The 18,970-nt window shown below is 44.5% G+C and overlaps 1 protein-coding gene across 1 annotated transcript in view; it reads left to right on the top strand.

Annotated features, from left to right (window-relative positions):
• EHD3 (EH domain containing 3) overlaps nt 1-10,676 on the top strand; it is a 30,681-nt gene extending 20,005 nt beyond the window's left edge. The window contains exons 4-6 of the mRNA XM_027712947.2: nt 5,520-5,932; nt 6,965-7,129; nt 8,633-10,676. Coding sequence (XP_027568748.1) covers nt 5,520-5,932; nt 6,965-7,129; nt 8,633-9,160 — 1,106 coding nt within the window. The 3' untranslated portion in view covers nt 9,161-10,676. The remainder of the gene's footprint in view (nt 1-5,519; nt 5,933-6,964; nt 7,130-8,632) is intronic.
• Nucleotides 10,677-18,970: the final 8,294 nt, after the last annotated feature.

Genomic DNA, 18,970 nt, shown 5'->3' with positions numbered 1-18,970 from the left:
GAGGTGTATCCAGTACCCATCCTTTGCTTTTCTTCATCCCTTCTGTCCTCTCCTTGCTGGCACTACCAGCTCCTCACCGTCAGAGAAATTTGCTCATATCGTTGTTGTTCCACTCAGTCCCAGCACCCTTCTCTCTCCATGACACCATCACTCTTTGGGTCTCACAAGAGCCATCCACTCAGCTTCCCACTCACTTTGTGTGTCCTCAAAGGATATGTCACTTTCCCCTCCCCCACTCCCCTCCTTCTCTTCTTCTGACCATCGTGTGACCTTCCTTCTCCTTTGCTTACAGCCATCTGTCACATTTGGGTAACACCTGCCCCTCCTGGCACATTCTCCCCCACCACTGTGGGCTGCCTGCGTGTTTTGCCATGACATAAGTCCTCTTCCCTGGACTTTGAACAGTTTTCAGGCAGGACATCACTGTGAGCAGTTAGACTAAGCCTCAAAACCCTCTTATTCAATTATAAAAATTCAAATCAAGGCATTAGTTCCCTGGAATCAGCATTCATTTCATCTCTGAAGAGCTGTTCCCTCTCGAGGATAGTCAGTGTTTACTGTGTCAACTATCCCATCTTCTGATGTTGTCCTCAGATGCACAGAGCCAGTCTGTCAGTTGACAGATAGGGACACAGCTATATAACTGCCCTATAGAGTGGCACAGTCTGGTAAATCTTCAGTCTCTGGATAATATCAGCTTCAGAAAGATGAGAAGGAAGCTCCCAGTGACTCAAATTTAGCAGGAAAGAGGTGAATTGCTAAAAGCAACACCAGGAGTTGACAGCAAGCTGTGAGATATCTGGTGCAAAGCAGCAGCTTTGTGTTTTTCAGCATTTCTTGATCTTGCTGTTCCCATGTGATCCCACCTGAACTCCACTACCACAGAGTCTGTGGCCATGGTTCCACAAAACAGGAAAAGCAGTAGTGTGCATGCTACCAGACAAAAAACCAGCACAAACAAACAAAACAAACCTAAACCAATAAGCAGTGTAGCTACATGGTGAGAAATGCTGAACCAATGCATGCCCACTCGTTGGTGGTTTAAATTGTATTTAAAATGTTACAGCCAGGCAGATTTTGTGCTGGATCAGGTATCATCCATCTTCCCACAGTCAGCATAAAGACTGTATCATGCCGTGGTCTGACTTGACAGAAGTGTTATTGCATAATCCTATCAGATCTTGGTGAAACGCATGCTGTCAGGTATTCCAGTGGTGCACAAACGGGTATTCAGTAAGCCAGCCTACCTTATGGAGTCTGGGTGGCAGGGTGTCTGCAAGATCATTTTTTCTGTAGGCTGAACTCACTGACAGTCCTGCTGACTTGTCAGCTTTGTGTTAAATCTGTTGAGTCCTTTTCGTGCTGTCAGAAGGAAACCTGTCCCATGAAAAAAGTCTGATGGGAATAAAACAGTTATCTTGTCCTCCTAGTACTGTATGGTTGGGATTAATTTTCTATTCATGTTCACCTTGTTTGGAGGTTGTGAAAGAAGCTGCATCAGCGATGTTAGGGAATGTTTAAGTATTTTTCAACAGGAATGCGAGTACAACAGACAGGAATTACTGAACAGAAAATTCTTCCCTTAACAGTTCTATCTGACACATCCCCGTAATAATAGTTTTGCATTTATGCAGCTTTGGCAAGCAGATGGCTTCCCAAATGCCCTGTAACTTCACAATAAAACCGTGCTGTGTGTGTGGACAGCTTCACCCATCACTGAAACGCTGCCAAGTCAGAGATAGTAACTGGCTGCTTTTGTGAGAGGCCTTAGCAACACCCTACAACACTGAGAGAGGCGTAAAGAGACATAATTAATTTGCAGTGGAATGAGCAAGGGACACTATGAAAACTCCTAATTTGACTGTAGATGAAGATCAGCTCATAAACTGATAAACACACTAATAAACTGCCAGAAGGAAGAGTCAGGCTCTGTGCATCTGTGAAATCAAAAAGGGGCAGACGGAGTAAATTAAAGCAAGGATATAATGCTTAGATTTAGTTACAGAATGAGCCTCCTGTGTTTTCAGGTGTTGAGCACCTCCAGCTTGCCCTTAGAGTTTTACATTGTCACTCTGCTACCCAAATGCTTTAGTAACAATCTACTCTTTTTATACACTGAAAGCAAAACTAAATAATCAGCCCTACTGTTGTATCATGTATGTAGCAATTCTCTAAGCACTTGTCTGTGTGAGAAAACACTACCAGTCAGTGACTCCAAGTAGGTACTTGTAAACAAAGGTCTTGTCCCACCTGCCCTTTCCACACGTCGTGCTACATGTTAAGGAACAATACAACACTCATGATAATTTTCCTGTCTTTTCCTCTGAAGTGTTCTGTTGCTTAAGAACAAAATACATACACTTACACCTTGGTTTTCCTGCCAAGCACCTCCATACAGGAGAATGCAGCTGTGATTATTAGAAGTGCACACAAAGACATGTTTCTTACTCTGCTGGGCACCAACAGGAAAGCAGTCTCACACGTTCCCTGAGTGCCAAGGCAAGTGGGACATACAAGGGGAGTGTGTGGGCTGGGCTTTGGTCCCAGCATGGGATGTAGATGAGTCCATGCTGTTGACTGCTCTGAAACATCACCAAGTGTTACTCCCCAGGGCTTTGTTCTCTCGTTAATGGAGATATGCAGGACAGCTGTCAGGAGAATATCTCTGAACAAGGAAAGAAGCTCAGAAAGAAAGTCTGCTAATCAATCTAGATGTTTAATGAAGTCCACAGGGACATTCAAGACTCACTTTATGTTACTGTAGCAGCTGGGAATATACAAAAGGTCTGAGCAGATATTAATTTCCTTTTCTTGCTGGGTAGAGAAACATTTTTTTTTGTTAATAGGAAAGGGAGGCTCACAGAATAGATACCTTCTAAGTGTTACTGTGGATCCAGGCTTGATACAAGATAAAAATCATCAGAGCTAAATACCTGAAGATACTTTTGGAAAAACCTTGAGACCCAGGCAGATCAAAGGGCTAAAATCAATCTCCCAAGTCCTCAGTTAATACCAGAACTACTGTACCACTCTTTCTACAGCACCCTCTTGTTTTAAATGAGTTCCCACTTTTACCAAATCACTAAAAGGTGGGCTGAATGTCAGTTGCAGTTTCCCTGCCTGATCCCAGTCCCTAAGTGAGCCTAATAGAGACTGTTCCTCTACTGTCAGAGGGAAAACATTTGTGTGATCTGACAGGACATCACTAGCATTACAAGGTATCCTAGAGAGCACAATTCTGTTTCCCCTCTTGATTCTCCCAAGAAAGTAGCCAAAGTACAATTCAAACATGTGCCAGGTTGACAAGAAAACATCCCAGTCAATGAGATTTGACAAGATTAAATGCAGAAACATCTCCAAACAAAGTCACTCTGACTCATTGCTTCCATGATGAAAAAGCAAGCTGTGTTGCTCTGCGTATGAGGAATAAACTGTCTTGCCATGCCAGATGACTTCCAGTACAGCCCCAGCAGACCTGAGCATTAAGTGTGTGTTTAGCAAAGTTTGAGGGGGCGTGGGAGGTCCCTGTTTGCAAATTCATTGGTCTGCTTGCAGAGGGACAGCTTACAGTCTGAACCCCATCCAAGTGAAATGAGGCATCTTCATCCTGCTGCCAGTCCCTCCTAGCACAGGTTGGGAAGGAGTCAGCATGCTTAGCTTTGCAGCAGATATGCAAATGGTGAGGTGGGGGTGAGCTCCCTACAGCAAGAACACCTAAGGTTAAAAAGCTGAGGTTAACCCAAGTGTTAAAAAAGGGTGTTAATATCTGAAAGCAAACAGGACCAAATTTATTTCAGTCTTAAGAGTCTGACTCGTGACTGTTATTGAGGTCAGACACATGGACTGGGCAAGATACAGAGCTATCAATATGATATATTGAATGCTCAGCAGGTCTTTGTCAAAGGTAATACTAATTCTGAATTCTCTGAAGCTCTCAGCATCAAACATAACTGAGCAAAGAGCCAGGGCCCAGCACTGCTTACTGCTGCTAGAGAAGGCAGTGCTCTCCTAAATGAGCAGAGGACGCTGGTGAGACAAACATCTATCTCTTCCATCTATGATTTCTGTAGATCCTCTGGAAAACAGCAGGGCAAACTGTCCACATCCAGGAGCACACACCCACACCCCACTACCCCCTGTTCTTGTAAGGAGCAAACGGTAATTGACCAAAGCAGAACACTGCCAGAAATAACCTTTGCATTTGTTCTCAGTGGCAAAAAGTTAATATCAGCTGAAGAGAAAGTTCACACAGGCTTTACTCTTGACTTGGCAGCCAGGATTGCACTCCAGTTTGCTTAGTCAGAAGGGACAAAAGGCCAGTGGCAAAAAGCAAGATCAGAGCTCAGCTCTCCTGCCTTCTGTACTTCCAATCTAATGACTGAGATGTGCTGGTTGCCCTCTAGGTTTTGGAGGGGACAGAAAGAAAAATAAAAAGAAAGGATAGGGGAAGGAAAAAGCACTGAACTAATTATCATACATTTACTCATGAAAGCCAAGATTAAAATAGTATTTTAAAGGATTTGAATGCAAATAGCATTTGCTCTGTCCTGATTTTCCTTAACAGAGTGCAGCACTCTGGCAACAGAGATAACCCCAAATGTTGCACAGCATAGGAGAGCCTGACAGAGCAGAGGGAGAGAATGAGCCAGTCTCTCACCGAGGCTTTAAAGAAGGTGAAAAAAACACCACAGAGCTAGGAAAGAAGGTCATCTTGTTGCTGTCATTACTACTGTTTTAAGGACACATCTCCACACACCCTATTTATCATGCCCTCTATTGCCTAGAGAATGGACACTGTACATCCATTATCCTTAGTCTTGAGGCATGTGAAATTTGAACCCACTGTTCCTATCTTTAGTCCACCTCTCGTGTTCTGCTAAGCATCAAGCACTTAGCTAAGTGAACACAAATCATTTGGGTTTGTGCACATGCAGCAGGTACGACAGGATGATTATTCCGGTAAGGCAGGTTATTTGCATCCCAGGTTTTGAATTGGATGCAACAAAGTTAGTCTCACACAACTAGACAAGAGCTGAGAATTACTAAGTGGTAGAGATATGCGTCTCATACCAGTCTGGGTGCAAGTATTGCAATTATCCAGCTTTCTGCAGCCATCGTAGGCCATGCTGGTGGCCAGTCACACACAAAGTAGACCTCTCTTGTTGCCACATACAAGACTTCTGCAATAGCCCTTTAAATGTAGCAGTTGCCTCATGATATGCATTTGAATGAATGATCTGGAGCACAAGTTCAAGACTTCTTCAGGTGATCTCTTAAAAGATGAGAGCTACCCTTAGCTGTGCACCTCATGAGCATTTCAGTGTGAAGGACAGGGCCTCATCTCCACCTTCTTTGGGACAAGAAACGATGTTTCATGTTCCTGTTATCAAGCTGGTCTACTGGGTAAATTTCCTCTGCAAGCTTACCCTCTCTTAGGCACAGGTATAATTCAGGTACAGCAAGTAGGCTTCTGTAGTCCTGTGCATGTTGCATCTCTTCTCTTCCTCCACCCCTTGCAGGTTACGACTTCGCCGCTGTACTGGAGTGGTTTGCAGAGCGGGTTGACCGCATCATTCTCCTTTTTGATGCGCACAAGCTGGACATCTCTGATGAATTCTCTGAGGTCATCAAGGCCCTGAAGAACCATGAGGACAAGATGAGAGTTGTTCTCAACAAGGCCGACCAGATAGAGACTCAGCAGCTGATGCGGGTGTACGGTGCCCTCATGTGGTCCCTGGGAAAGATCGTCAACACTCCTGAGGTCATCAGGGTCTACATTGGCTCCTTCTGGTCCCATCCATTGCTCATCCCTGACAACCGCAAGTTGTTTGAGGCAGAGGAGCAGGACCTGTTCAGGGACATCCAGAGCCTGCCCCGCAATGCAGCTCTGAGGAAGCTGAATGATCTCATCAAGCGAGCACGGCTGGCCAAGGTGAGTGTTGGCATGGAACCCCAAAGCACTCAATTTGGGCTGTCTGCAGCACGCAGGCTATGGGGAAGTGGTTTTGGCCAGTTCAGCCTGCAGAGCTGGTGGATCCTACTCTTTTTCCATCCCATTTAACTTGGGTCCAGCATATTAGCCCTGTGCACTTCAAGGAAGAAAGCACCTCCATTGCTTGGTGCATCAATCATGGCAGGCCAGAGCAAGGAAGGTGACCACAGATCTAAGCAGGTAGCACTGGAAGGGATCTAGAAAGAGTTGCTCTGTGGTAACAACTTGAGAATTAGAACCAATTCAATATATCAGAATCATACATCGAGGAAATTGTTAAGCTCTGGGTCTTTTGCTTTAAACTTTCTTATCCAAGAGAGATACCTGGCTTAGATGGATGCAGGAGGTAGAGACTCACACAAATGATAAATAATCCTGCAGTATGTCTGAAAATTTGAAATGAGCGGAATGAAGCCCCTAAAAATACAGGGAAGAGCCCTATACCAATTGAGAAAAGATATCAAAAGAACCCTATAAAGCTTTCTGTTCTTCATTTCTAAGAGGAAATGATTGATTCACCATTCAAAAAAAACCCAACAATGTTTTATAAGTTGAGGTCTGGTATTGTTTAATGTTTAATACTAAAACATTAAACAAAGTCTAGAGAGCTCCAAAACCTGTATGTTTGGTTTGGACTGGAAAGAAACTATTCCCTGGAAGGTCCTGCCCAGTGGAAGACGAAAAATTAAAGCACCACCACTTCTTCCAGGAAGTGCATTTGAATGTTACTGTCTGTATGCCCAGGACTCACAGTGTTTGCACCTTGTCTCAGCACAGCCAGAGTGCACAGCTGAGCAGCACTTAGCACTGGAGCAACAATCCATAGGCACAGGCAAGCTGAGGAGGTGAGCTTGCTCTTCAGGGTGGGACAAGATGGAGTTGAATCCTGGGCACAGATACTCTGCTGAGAAGAATTTTTCTGATATGCTATTTTACACTTGTCTTCATTCCATATAATTTAACTCCCTTCAGGTCCATGCCTACATCATCAGTTCCCTGAAGAAGGAAATGCCCTCAATGTTTGGGAAAGACAATAAAAAGAAAGAGCTTGTTAACAACTTGGGAGATATTTATGCCCGAATTGAACGGGAGCATCAGATCTCACCAGGAGACTTCCCTAATCTGAAAAAGATGCAGGTAAGCAGGGGCATCTTGGCCAAACATCCAAGGAAAAAGCATTAGAGTAACCACAGGGAATACAACAGAGCCACACAGACATTGATTGTGGCCACCTGTAAGGAAAGGCCTGCTGTAATGTTGAAATGGGCTTTGAAATATGTGCAGGGTGTATTTGGGCATGAGCACTTCTCACACACAGAGCTCATGTGAAGCTGCAGCTGCCTTCATTTCTCAAATTTTTGCCTGTATAGCACTTTACAGCAAATGGTTTCTTCTATTTTTCTTTAATTCCAGATCAATTTGAAGAATTTTCAGGCCTAAGAATACTGTTAATTTATATTAAAAGGAAAGCTGTGCCCTGAAAAGCCTACATATACCCCTCTCCCCAAGAACTATACTTTTTTTTGTCTTCTACTTCACGCTTTGTTTCTAGAAAGAGAGAAATGAAGGTGTGAAAACTTAAAGCCCCTTTTCTGTTTTAAGCAGAGAGGCAGGCTTTCTGTTCTGCAGACCTGAGACCTGACCCAGTGTTCATGCAAGTCAGAAACTTTAAAGGACCTTGGATTAGAGCCTTGTATTGTATATTCAAACAATGCTGGACAGTGCTTCATTGCTGCGTGGCTTCAGTCCAAGCAGAAACCTGTTCTGAGTTGCCAGCTGTCGAGGTTGCTACTAGTTACCTATGAAAAACACAGCATTTGCCTTTTTTGTCTTTTTTAAAGTATATTTTTCATAAATTGTTGGGAATGAGATCTATGGAGTGTATCCAACAGGAGATATCATTCACTGCTTGTTAAAATGTGTGCTTAAGCATTTAAATACTGTACCAATCCATTAGGAGCGAATAATGTGGATTAAATGAGTAGAGGGTGAAGGATAAAGATGTAGGTCATTTTGCAGTTAGAAGAGAGTTCTCTGAAGGCCCTAGTCAAAGCACATTTGCTTAGCTGTGAAAATTACAGAATCTGAGCCATGTAAAGATGTGCTCATCTCTTACAGACATGCTACTGTCTTTGTGACATCTGAAAGATGCACTGTATGATGATGAGTATAATAGTCTTTCTCCAGAGTGGCATCTCCTTCCCAGAGTGCAGAAGGGGGAAGGAGTGCAGAACACTGGCTGGAGGATGTAGCAAGAGCTGCACAACCAGTTTACCTTGAACAATTTGGTCTTCAAGGAGGCTGTTTCTGTGTGGCTTGGAAAGGAGGAGTCTTATTTGCATATGTCCATCATTTGGGCTTTTGAGCAAACTGCTTCCCCTCTCTATATCACATCAGCCCCCCTTTGTAAGCAGAGAAGGTCATTTTCAGTAGGACTTAAAAGAGGATGTAAGCAAGAGCAAGGCGAGACCCCATCGCATGCTGAGGAACGGGGGTGTCAGAGAGGGAATGCCAAGCTCCCCACTCCTCTGCAATAGCACTTTTTTTGAGCCAAGCAGCAGACAGGCATCCCACTCTACGCCATTACTCCACAGTGCACAGCCATGTCGCTCATCTCTTGCTATGTTGTCCTATTTTAAGGATCAGTTGCAAGCGCAGGATTTTAGCAAGTTCCAGCCTCTGAAGAGCAAGCTGCTGGAGACCGTGGAAGACATGCTGGCCAACGACATCGCCCAGCTCATGGTGCTCGTACGCCAGGAAGAGTCACAGCGGCCAACCCAGATGGTGAAGGGAGGAGCCTTTGAGGGCACCTTGCACGGTCCCTTCGGCCATGGCTACGGCGAAGGCGCCGGTGAAGGCATCGACGATGCCGAGTGGGTGGTGGCCAGGGACAAGCCCATGTATGACGAGATCTTCTACACACTCTCGCCTGTCGATGGTAAAATAACTGGTGCCAATGCAAAGAAGGAGATGGTAAGGTCTAAGCTGCCCAACACGGTGCTGGGCAAGATATGGAAACTGGCTGACATCGACAAAGATGGCATGCTGGATGATGAGGAGTTTGCCTTGGCGAATCATCTCATTAAAGTCAAGTTGGAGGGTCATGAGCTGCCAAATGAGCTTCCTTCCCATCTCCTCCCTCCATCCAAAAGGAAAATAACAGAGTGAAAGCAATGTTACAGGGGAGAGGGAAAGGGAAGGGGGCAAAAAAAGATCTAGAAAAACATGTTTACTTAAATTATACCTTTAGATGTGAGATCACGTTTGGATTTATACCTACTTTGCTGTATGAAGAACAAAATATAAAGCAGAACAAAAAACTTCAATCCTTCATGATAATATGCAATTAACTCTTCCAGTGTACTGTCCCTGCTTTCTAATGTGTAGTCTGTAAATATGAAGGTAAAGAAAGGACATTGCAAGTAGGAGACTCTCTCAAGCAGGAGTAGAAGAAAACCTGAAGTGGGCTGCATTTTATGAGAGTGGAATAGGCACTAATAGAAATCTGCTAACTGCCAGTATCACTCCTGAGCTTTGGCTGCACCTGCTGCCTTTTAATGGGTTGCACAAACTTCAGGAGACTGAAATCTTGAAGAGAAACCACAAGGTCTTCGAGCTATTGGCCAAACTAAAGAGCACTTCCTAATTAATGTAAGCCCACACTAAAATACTAGATACTAAACCCCAGAGTTAAGAATTTTAAGAACCTTGATTCACTGTTAGATGCAAATTTTCCAACGTTCCCCTGTCCTTAAAGAAAAATATATAAATAAAATCTGAAAGAGCTCTGAACTGGGTAGCTGGAGTTCCTCATTGTTCACTGTGGGACAGGCACTCAGAGTTCCCAATCGTCACTACCTCCCATTCCATCCCCAGGGGAGATTTGTTCTGCAGGCATGGCCAAGAGAACCAACCTCCAAGGGAAACAGAGGGATGGGGCACTAGAGGCGGACATCAGGTGGCTTGGAAGGGAGGAACACTGCTCCCAGGCTCACTGAACATTTCACAGCCAGTGGATAGTGTTTCCTCTTTGAACAATGGTGGTGTCTGTTATCCCTGTGAAGTGACGTGTTTACTCTCATTGTGCACACTGAAAGCTACCAGGCCCCATTCCTGCTGTAAAGATACAAGCCCCGCACTGTCAGGTAGATGGGCCATCACAAGAGCAGAGAACACAGAGGGGCAGTGGGCAGAGCTTGCTCTGCTGCCTGTGCCTCCACAAATCTAGCCAAGATGTCAGCCTTCACACATTCTCCTCACCACACAGTAACACTTGATCCCCTCCAGAACCTCTACCTTGAGCCAAGAGAACTTCCCTACTTCTTTCATGCTCTATGAAATTTTTGTTTTCAAGCCCCAATTTTAGCAGAAATTCCTCAATTTCCTATTTCATTTCCTAAACACACACACGCGCGCGCACACTCTTCTGGTTTTTGTTGTTGCTTTGGAGCAGTGTGTTGTTACAATTCCTATTGTCACTTTATATAAGCTGAGCTCCTACTGTGATGAAATACCAAGATAAGTATAACTTATTTTATATCTCTTGTGTTCATATTATATAGAGAAATATATTCTGTGTATGTAGGATGTGCTTATTGCAGTACATTTATCACTTGTCTTAAAAATTAATGCATTAACCTTTTTTGTACCCTGGTCCTAAAACATTATTAAAAAAGAAAGGCCAGATGTGTCTATTTCTTTACATAGCAAAAGGAAATGCAGCTGAAAAGAAAAAAGCTTATTTTCATGTGCAACAGAATGAGGAAATTGTCCTTAACACATTCCCAAATGTGCACGTATAGATCAGCCCAGCTGGACACGGGTGTACACTGCTGAATGCCTGGTTGACAACTGCAACATCTTCCTTCCCTTTTGGCAATCACATCACAACCTCCGTACTTGCCAAAGCAAGTGGAATTTGTCCACAATTCACCTTGTTCAATGTAGGGAAGAGATAACAGCCAAATTTCAGTAGAAAAGGTATATATTGAAAGAGTTGCTTCCTGCCGCTTACAGATGAGAATGCTACAGATTTATCAAGATCTGGAAAGGACACAAAAAACCTTAGTCTTAAATCTTGCTGACTCTAATTTTACTTCTGTCTTCATTGCCCTTTCTTTACACGTTCATTACAATGATAGGTATCCCCAGAGTGGGACAGTGAGAGGCACGAAGACAGTGAGAGCAGTTAGGATAGTACTGGGGAAGGATTGGAAAGGGGGCGTGAGCTGTAGTGGTTGGCAGAGTTTCCATTTAGCAGCTGTACAGGATGAGAGAGGGGTGAGAGGAAATCATAGGGTGGAGAGCAAAAGCAGTAAATGGAAATTGAAGGAAAAGTCAGCAATGTCGATGTCACTCCAGTTCGACTACCCAGTAACCTCCAGTTTAACTGTCATTACAGTGCACACATCGGCGAATGCTGTCCAGGTCTTTGTGTGGAATTTGCATCCGACTCCAGTAGAGGCACAATGTTGAGGCTGAACAGAGCACCCTGAATCAGCCTTATCTCTATGTGAGCATGACTTTCTGATGGCCACAGCACACTGCTTGTGCCAATCATGTCATGTTGAAATTTAACAGCTTCTTAAAAAGCAGAAAATTAACCGTTGCTCTCAAAGGGCATGAGAGGAGGCGAGGTCTATTAGTCTTTCTTCCAGGATAGGAAGGTGCTCATGTAGGCCAAACATTGTAAGAGGAATCAAACAGCTTTCAGGGCACAAAGCCTTTTGTGCCTGGTTGTGCATATGAGTTCAGAACCCAAACCACTAGCCTGTTGTTAAAGCATGTGTAGTAGATTAGTTTTCAGTGCGTTGACTGCCGTTGTGCTTTACCCTAATCTGAAAAAAGGGCTCACTGTTACACAGGAAACAGATTTTCTGTGTTGCTGGTAGCAGCAGTTACCCCCACACACTGGCGAAGGTGTGCCAGCACATGCCACAGCTCCTGCCTCTGCTCTGCACATCGTGCAGAGGCTCCTGCTCTTCATCCCTGCACCAGCCTCTCCAGGATGTTTCAGCAGGATTCGCTCAGAAGTGCCAGCAGTCCAGCGGCACGAAGAGCTCTGCCAGCACAGGTCAAGTGCACAAAGCACCATCGCGACACTGCGGCGTGGGAGTTTGCTTTCAACACTCCCTCGGAAACCACTTGGCACTGTCAGTGCAGCTTCCCCACTCGTGTTGCAGGGGAAAAAACAACACAAGCGTTTTACTGACAAACAGGCAGTTACTTAACACGATTGCACTGGGGTTTAGCAACAAGGCAGGAGGCGAAGTAACCCTGTTACAGAGGGAACAGGACAGCAACTAGGGAGGCTGTGATTCCAGCGAGGCAGTTTATGAATAGTCCTCTTTAGTCAGGTAAATTCATCCAGCACGTTTTACTTTTGCTAAGCTCTTTAGAAAATTAAAACAAACAAAAAACCAAACAAAACCCACACAAAAACAAGCATGGAAAAATCCACGCCAAACCTCAAGCGCCCTAAGGTTCTCTATACAAAAATACGTGGAATCCTGTCTCTCCACTATGGCTGTGAGAAGGTGTCTATATTTCTCCATCCCCTTCCCAGAAAGCAGCTGCCCATGCACACACCCCTTTTTTTCCCTCTTCCCGTCACAGTTATGACTCTATGGGCAATCCCAGCCACCTGTATTGTTTCTCACATCTGTGGCAAGGACATGCTTTTCCAAGCCCACCAGAACCTGGGGTGCTGCACGCAGCTCTACAGCCAGTGTATGTTCTCGCCAGTTCACAGAGCCACGCTCCCAAAGGTCGTTATCTGTGTCCAGCAGCGCTTCCTTTTTCCAAGAGCAGTTCTCAATTACTCAACAAGGTTTCCCCAGGAGGTTATACAGAGGAATCTATTCATTTGCTCATGTCTGTGAGTGGGGGATTTTGTCATGTGAACATACCACTATCACTCACTTCTCTGATCCTTTCATGTCCCTCCCTACCCATCCTCACACAGAAGAGCTTCCTCAAGGCCAGAAGAACAAAAAGGCCATTTTTTTTCTTTTTTTCCCCTCCAAGTAGGAACTTCATTTGGTCTTCTCTCTTTCTGGGAAGGATCTAGAGAATAAAAATCTGTACCTCCATGCTATATGAGCTAATATATGAGTTTTTTTTGAAAACTAAATTCTCTCTACTGTGGAGCATGACAGGCAGATTGGATCAACAGTACTATACAACCATACAACCATTTATTTGAAGGGAAGGATAATAATTACACTAAGTTCCCTGAATAAGATTTCACAGGAGGTGTGTAGCTTAGCAAAAGGCAATTAATTCTGGGAGCTGGAATTTAGCCAGTATGCTGGAGTTCAGAGGGATTTTTAATCAAACAGAAAAGGTTAGAATCAGTTTTTCCATCATCTTAAATTCCAACGCAAACTTCATACAACAATGAAATTCAGATTTAGACCTGGAAACTGTTCTTTTAACTTACTCTCCTTATTATGCCTTAATGCTTTGTCCATATGAAGGCAACCTTTGTTTGGGGAACAAGAGTTACAGGCCATTTAACCATACATAGAGTGACAGCGTTCCTACAAGCCCTGCTGGAAATGTGGACAAGCTTCTCCAGAATTCACCTCAGAACATGCTACACCTCTTGTGTCATTCATAGCTTCCACCTCTGCTATTGTTTATTTCATGTTTCTCTTATTATAGGGACAAGCTATGGCTCCACATTTAGGCTTTGTTAAAATCAAGGGACATTGCAGACTATTTAAGCTCTTCCTAGGCTCTAAAGTCCTTAAGTCCTTCAAAGCTTGACAGATGGGTGGGAACACTCATGGAGAACAGCACTGAATTATTCCAGAGGAGCAGCTTGGCTATAGCATCCAAGTTATTTTTGTGGAGTTTTCATAACATAGCATCTCTTATTTTTTGGTCTTTCCCTTTCCTTCCTTGTGTTTGTGAGCCTTTCCCTCCTCTTGCCAGTCTATCCTAGAGGGGGGGAACACAAGACTTAGTTTGAAACTTGAGGTGCTATGAAGTTCAAGACTAGTGCAGGCAACTCAGTCACTGTGTAGCTTTCCAACTCCTTCAGGCACTGCAGATAGAGTAACGAAGCCAGTATTTAAAGCAGGACTTATAAACAATTCCTCCTTGCCTGAAGGGAGAGAAATCCCTGTGAGTACAGCACACGTTCTCCACAGCGTGCCCGTTCCACTGATCCCTTTGCTGTCAAACACTGTACAAGTTGCTAGGTTTGAAATGGGCTCTTCTCCAGCTAGTTACGTGTCATGTAAACAGCCGTCAGCAAGGGCTCCATTAATGTCTTCTGAAGACGTGAACATGGAAGATATTTATAGGCCTTGGATTATATTGTCCGCCTTGCCTGTGCCATTGCGCAAACCAAGGGCATATGAGTGGAATTCCTCTCCTTACACCACGCAAGATCACTGCAAGCAAATGCCAAGTAAAAACTCTCTCTAAATAGCTTTTACCCACCACTCAGTCTACCACCCTACACTTTTATTAGCAAGATGAGGATCAGAGAAGCTCCTTATAAGGTGATGGCAGCGCAGAGGCCAGTAGGAAGCACAGGAAAAGCACTCTGGCCTCTTCTCTGACCTCTTTCAACCATTAGTTTTCAAGGCAGTGTTTCAGCAGCTTTTTTCCTAAAGACAGTGGAAAGGTATCAAAATGAAGAGTTTGCTGCCTGTTTGCCTACCATATTTAAGCCATTTACAAAACAGTCTGGTGGGAATTACCTGCATCCAACCACCTTGAAAGCTTGCATGTCCCACAGCACAGGCATCTCCAGTGGTACTGCAACTGCGTAGCTGGAGTCCACGCTGGCAGCTAACAGGGTATGTTAAATTTTCAGAAGCAGAATTGCTCCCCAATTAGGATGTAAGGACCCAATCCCTCAGTAAAGAGTTACTTCGTATGCCCAGTTAATTTCTCTGCATGCACAGAAATGTCATAAGCAGCTTAGCCATCCATAACAACTAACTAGCACCCATCAATCCAGTCTAGCATGGAACAAACCCTTGGCAAACTAGGGAACTTGCACCATTTGCCACCAAGGGAGATTAGTTCTCTAATTAATATCATCATTTTTGATGAGTCATCATGCCAGAGGGATAAAAACAGACCAGTGACCATCCTCTCTGCCAAGAAATTACAGCCTGCAAACTAAACTATAAAAAGAACTGGTGACAAGATTTTCAGGTCCCACCAGCAGTCACCACCATACAATAGCAAAGCACACATAAAGCCCTTCTACCTTCTGACTCTTCCTTCTGAAATTGAGCAGCCTTGGAAGGGGAAAGGATGAAAGGAGGTAATCTAGTGGTTGCCATTTAATGCTAGTCTGGAGCTTTACAGGCTGCTTAAGGGAAGTAGATAATCCAGTGACTGGAAGAACAATTAAGCAAGAAGTTTTACTGCCCAGAGGTGTCTTGCATGCGCAAGGGCAGACAGAAATCTTTACAGAACTAGAGTTATGCAAGCAGTAAATGTCAACTCCAGGTCTCACAAGGAGCCTTAATCAAAAAATCTGTATGGGTCAAGTACTGATGATACATTGGGACCTAGTTTTTAAGCTTTAGTTCAAACCTGTTTCAGCCTGAGGCAGGCAGTATGTGGTGTAACCAGCATTAGCTCTTGTCAGAGCTACACGTGTACTTTGCCTTACCAGCTGTAGCCATCAAGTATAGTAATGCTATGTAACACAAGTGGTTGCATGCCTCATAAACATCCAGGCTCGCAGCAAACCATAGTCCATAGATCACTCACAGTTTCAAAGCTGTCTGTGCAACTATGCGACTTCTATGGTGTAGGGTTTTTTGGTGGCTTCATTTTTTTCTCCCTGTAAATACTTCACAGGAATGGTGACTAATGAGGAGGTGGTGAGGTTTGGCAGCAATGCTTTTTCTTTAAGTTCTGCTGATTGAATTGCTCCAACACTTTGCCTGCCATACTTTCCCAGCCTTGAAAACTAAGATCCCCATATCTATAGAGGTGATGCTGAAGGGAGGACTCTGCCAAGCTTCAGGCACAGTGCTTCAGCAGAAGAGCACAGAGAATAGATCACATGCTGACTATGAAGTGGCAAAGTTTAGGTTTGAACAGCTTTTTCCCTGTCCTCTGTCCTCTGCACAGCTCAGTCAAACCCCAGAAGCACGACATCATCTCAGGCTTGGCAGCATTTCAGTACAGACCCAAGGTCAGAGTTTCACATCTCTCATGAGAACCTGGAAGGAGCAGTCTTGGGTTTTCTTTGTGGTTGTTCATAGAAATTCCTCTTCTCAAGGCCACTCTTTGTCCTTCCTCTCCCACTAGGCCTTTGGGGAAGTACAGCTCTTCATCCAACCTGTGAGAGGGGGGAAGAAAAGTGCTTATGTTAACATTCCAAATACCTTCTGAGATGGGCAAGAGCAACATCCCTTGTTCTGTAGCTCTCCGGAAAAAACCAGTCCATGTAAGATCCCAATAACACAGCAGAGGTGGCTTCCCAGCACAGCCATCGATAGAAGCTGGCAAAGGCACAAAGGGGGTCCCAGTGGTTGAGAGGTGGGACTGGGGAACATGGGAAAGCTGCTGGAAGTTGGCCAAGGTGCCATGTCCATGCAGCCAGGGCAGGCTGGTGCAAGTAGAGCTTGTTGAAACCAAGTCACACCTCCATGGGGGAGCGCCTGTCCAGCCATCTTGTAGCAGCTACACTCCACAGAGCAGGAAGCATGGATGTCTCCTTCACAAGGGAGAGAAATAAGCCCTGCAGAGCAGCAGATGATAAACTGCTAACATGACAAACAAGGACACGTTGTCCTTTCCGCCTGCTTCTATCCCAGCCCTGTAGAGATCACTTAAGGTCACAAATATTTCTAATGATCTGCTTCCGATGGGTCACCTCACTCATTTCACTCCATTTCACAGAAATAAAGGCGGACTGGCGGCCTTTCACCACTTCCTTTCAGGAGGACAGTTGGGAACAAAAGCTGGCGCAGTCCTGCGGAGAGCTGTGGGCCATCATTACAGCCCAAGAGGCACGCGCCGGCTGCAGCCCTTTCCCTTTTCCCAGAAGGGAATTTACTTATCCAGCTTCTCACTGCAGACGTGAATGTCAGAACTGTGATTTACATTGAAAGGCTGCCAAAACTGGGACAATACAGGGCTGGCAGGCTCACTTAGCCACTGGGAGACCCACTGGGAGAAAAGGATGCTCAGACTATTTTCCCACCTGACTTCCCACCATCTCCAGTGGTGGTCAGACCTGTTTACAGCCCGTTTTCCCCTCTCTAGCTAAGAAAATGTCTTTCAAGAACCCTACCACCCTGCTTGCAATTCTGCCAGCAAACATGTCAATGAGCTTACAGCATTTATTCTTGAGGCACCTCAAAGCATCAGGTGAAACCTCATCTCCTGCCCCAAAGTCCTTGGCTGGAGAGACGAGGGTGGCGAGCACCTCCAGGCCCCACAAGAAACTGCTGACTCCAGCAAGAGTGAGCAGTCAAGAGGCTGTTTCCAGAAAGGCAGGCTGCTATTATCAGCTCCCCAGAGATGACTGTGCAAAATACCTGGCATATCATACCCCTTGGATCACTTGAATTCAATTGTATATCCAAGAGGGAAGGGGCAGGGGGAAAGAGGCTCTTGACTTCTGTCCAGGAAGATGAGATAAGGTACAAGGAGAGGAAGAGTGATTTTTTACAGTCCCAGCAAATAGCTATTTACTTCCTAATGAAATGCTAATGCAAACACTGAATGTAGTCCAATGGGTAAAAAAGGCCACTGTTTACTGGGTTTCAGACAACTGTTTTCAAATGCTCTATTAGAAAGGTAAGTGCAAATTAAAATTAAAAAAATGGGTTAACACACCAGTGCAGTCCTTACACTGTATCTCTGTGTTATCAACAATGCTTGACCAAACACTTCAAGCAATCATAGAGCAACCTCATTTCCCAGAAGTGTGGGACAGAGGTGTGCTGAACCGTTTTGGCACAGACTGCTCTGGGTTTAAAACAATCAGTTAAAAGCTGAAGGGTGAGAAAAGGTTGATCTTCATATTTAAAGATCTCTTTTAGAAAGGGATGTCACCTTAGAAGGCAATAAGCACAGCCAGATTTCAAGTACACTCATGGTCTGTGATGAGATGCAAGGATGGAGGTGATTAATCTCTCTGATGCTGATTTCACAGGGACTCCTCCAGCCAAGGGGGACCTCCAAGACATGCCAAGAAATTATTTACTCCCTAAAAAACCCATCAGTCCCCATACTCCCAAAGCCTGGTCACACCATGACATATTTCTGAATGCCAGGCCAGAGCCCAGGAGCCCATGGAAACGTTCCCTGCATCACTGGCAGTGCACAGTGAGCTCAACTGGGACATCATCCCAGCTCCTCTGCATCGCCCTGCTGCCACACTGCCTTTAAGAATTTGGTCATGGGTTACACACTCAGAAATTACCTTTTCTCTTCATGGTCCAGAAGCCCAGCTTTCCAGACAAAAGTTTAATTTTTATTTTTAAGCAAAAGAGATTTGCCAGCACAAATTAGGAGATAAACAAACACTTTAGTCAGCAGTCAATGTGACAAACACGATAACCTGGCAGCAGCATTGTGCTTCCTTCTTTGCATCGTTCCTGTCCAATACAGCTGTTAAGGCAAAAAATAGCTCTGTTGAAAGGATCACCATAGTGTTGGGTGACTACAGGGGAGACGGCAATCCACAAAGCACTAGAACAGACACACCAGGGCACAGAAAGGCAAAATAAAAAGAAACACTAGGCAAGGAGCCCATGCTGTTCAACACAACTACCTGGCATATTTGAAATGTAATCTCCTGATCTATATACATAAAGTGCACACACACACAGAGTTTTCAGATACATTTTACTACATTGCATAACACTATTTTCTCTATTTTTAAATCCAAAGACACTTTGGAGGAACACTGTTTTTGAAGAAATTACTTCTGGACATGAACAAGATCTTTATGCTGGAGATGGGCACATCAAAACTGGTACATGA

The sequence above is a fragment of the Pipra filicauda genome, unplaced genomic scaffold (genome assembly GCF_003945595.2).
Source record: "Pipra filicauda isolate LSUMZ 115617 unplaced genomic scaffold, ASM394559v2 scaffold143_size2779998_pilon, whole genome shotgun sequence".
NCBI lineage: Eukaryota > Metazoa > Chordata > Aves > Passeriformes > Pipridae > Pipra > Pipra filicauda.
The sequence above is the reverse complement of the archived record's forward strand: the minus strand, read 5'-3'. Positions and strand labels throughout refer to the sequence as shown.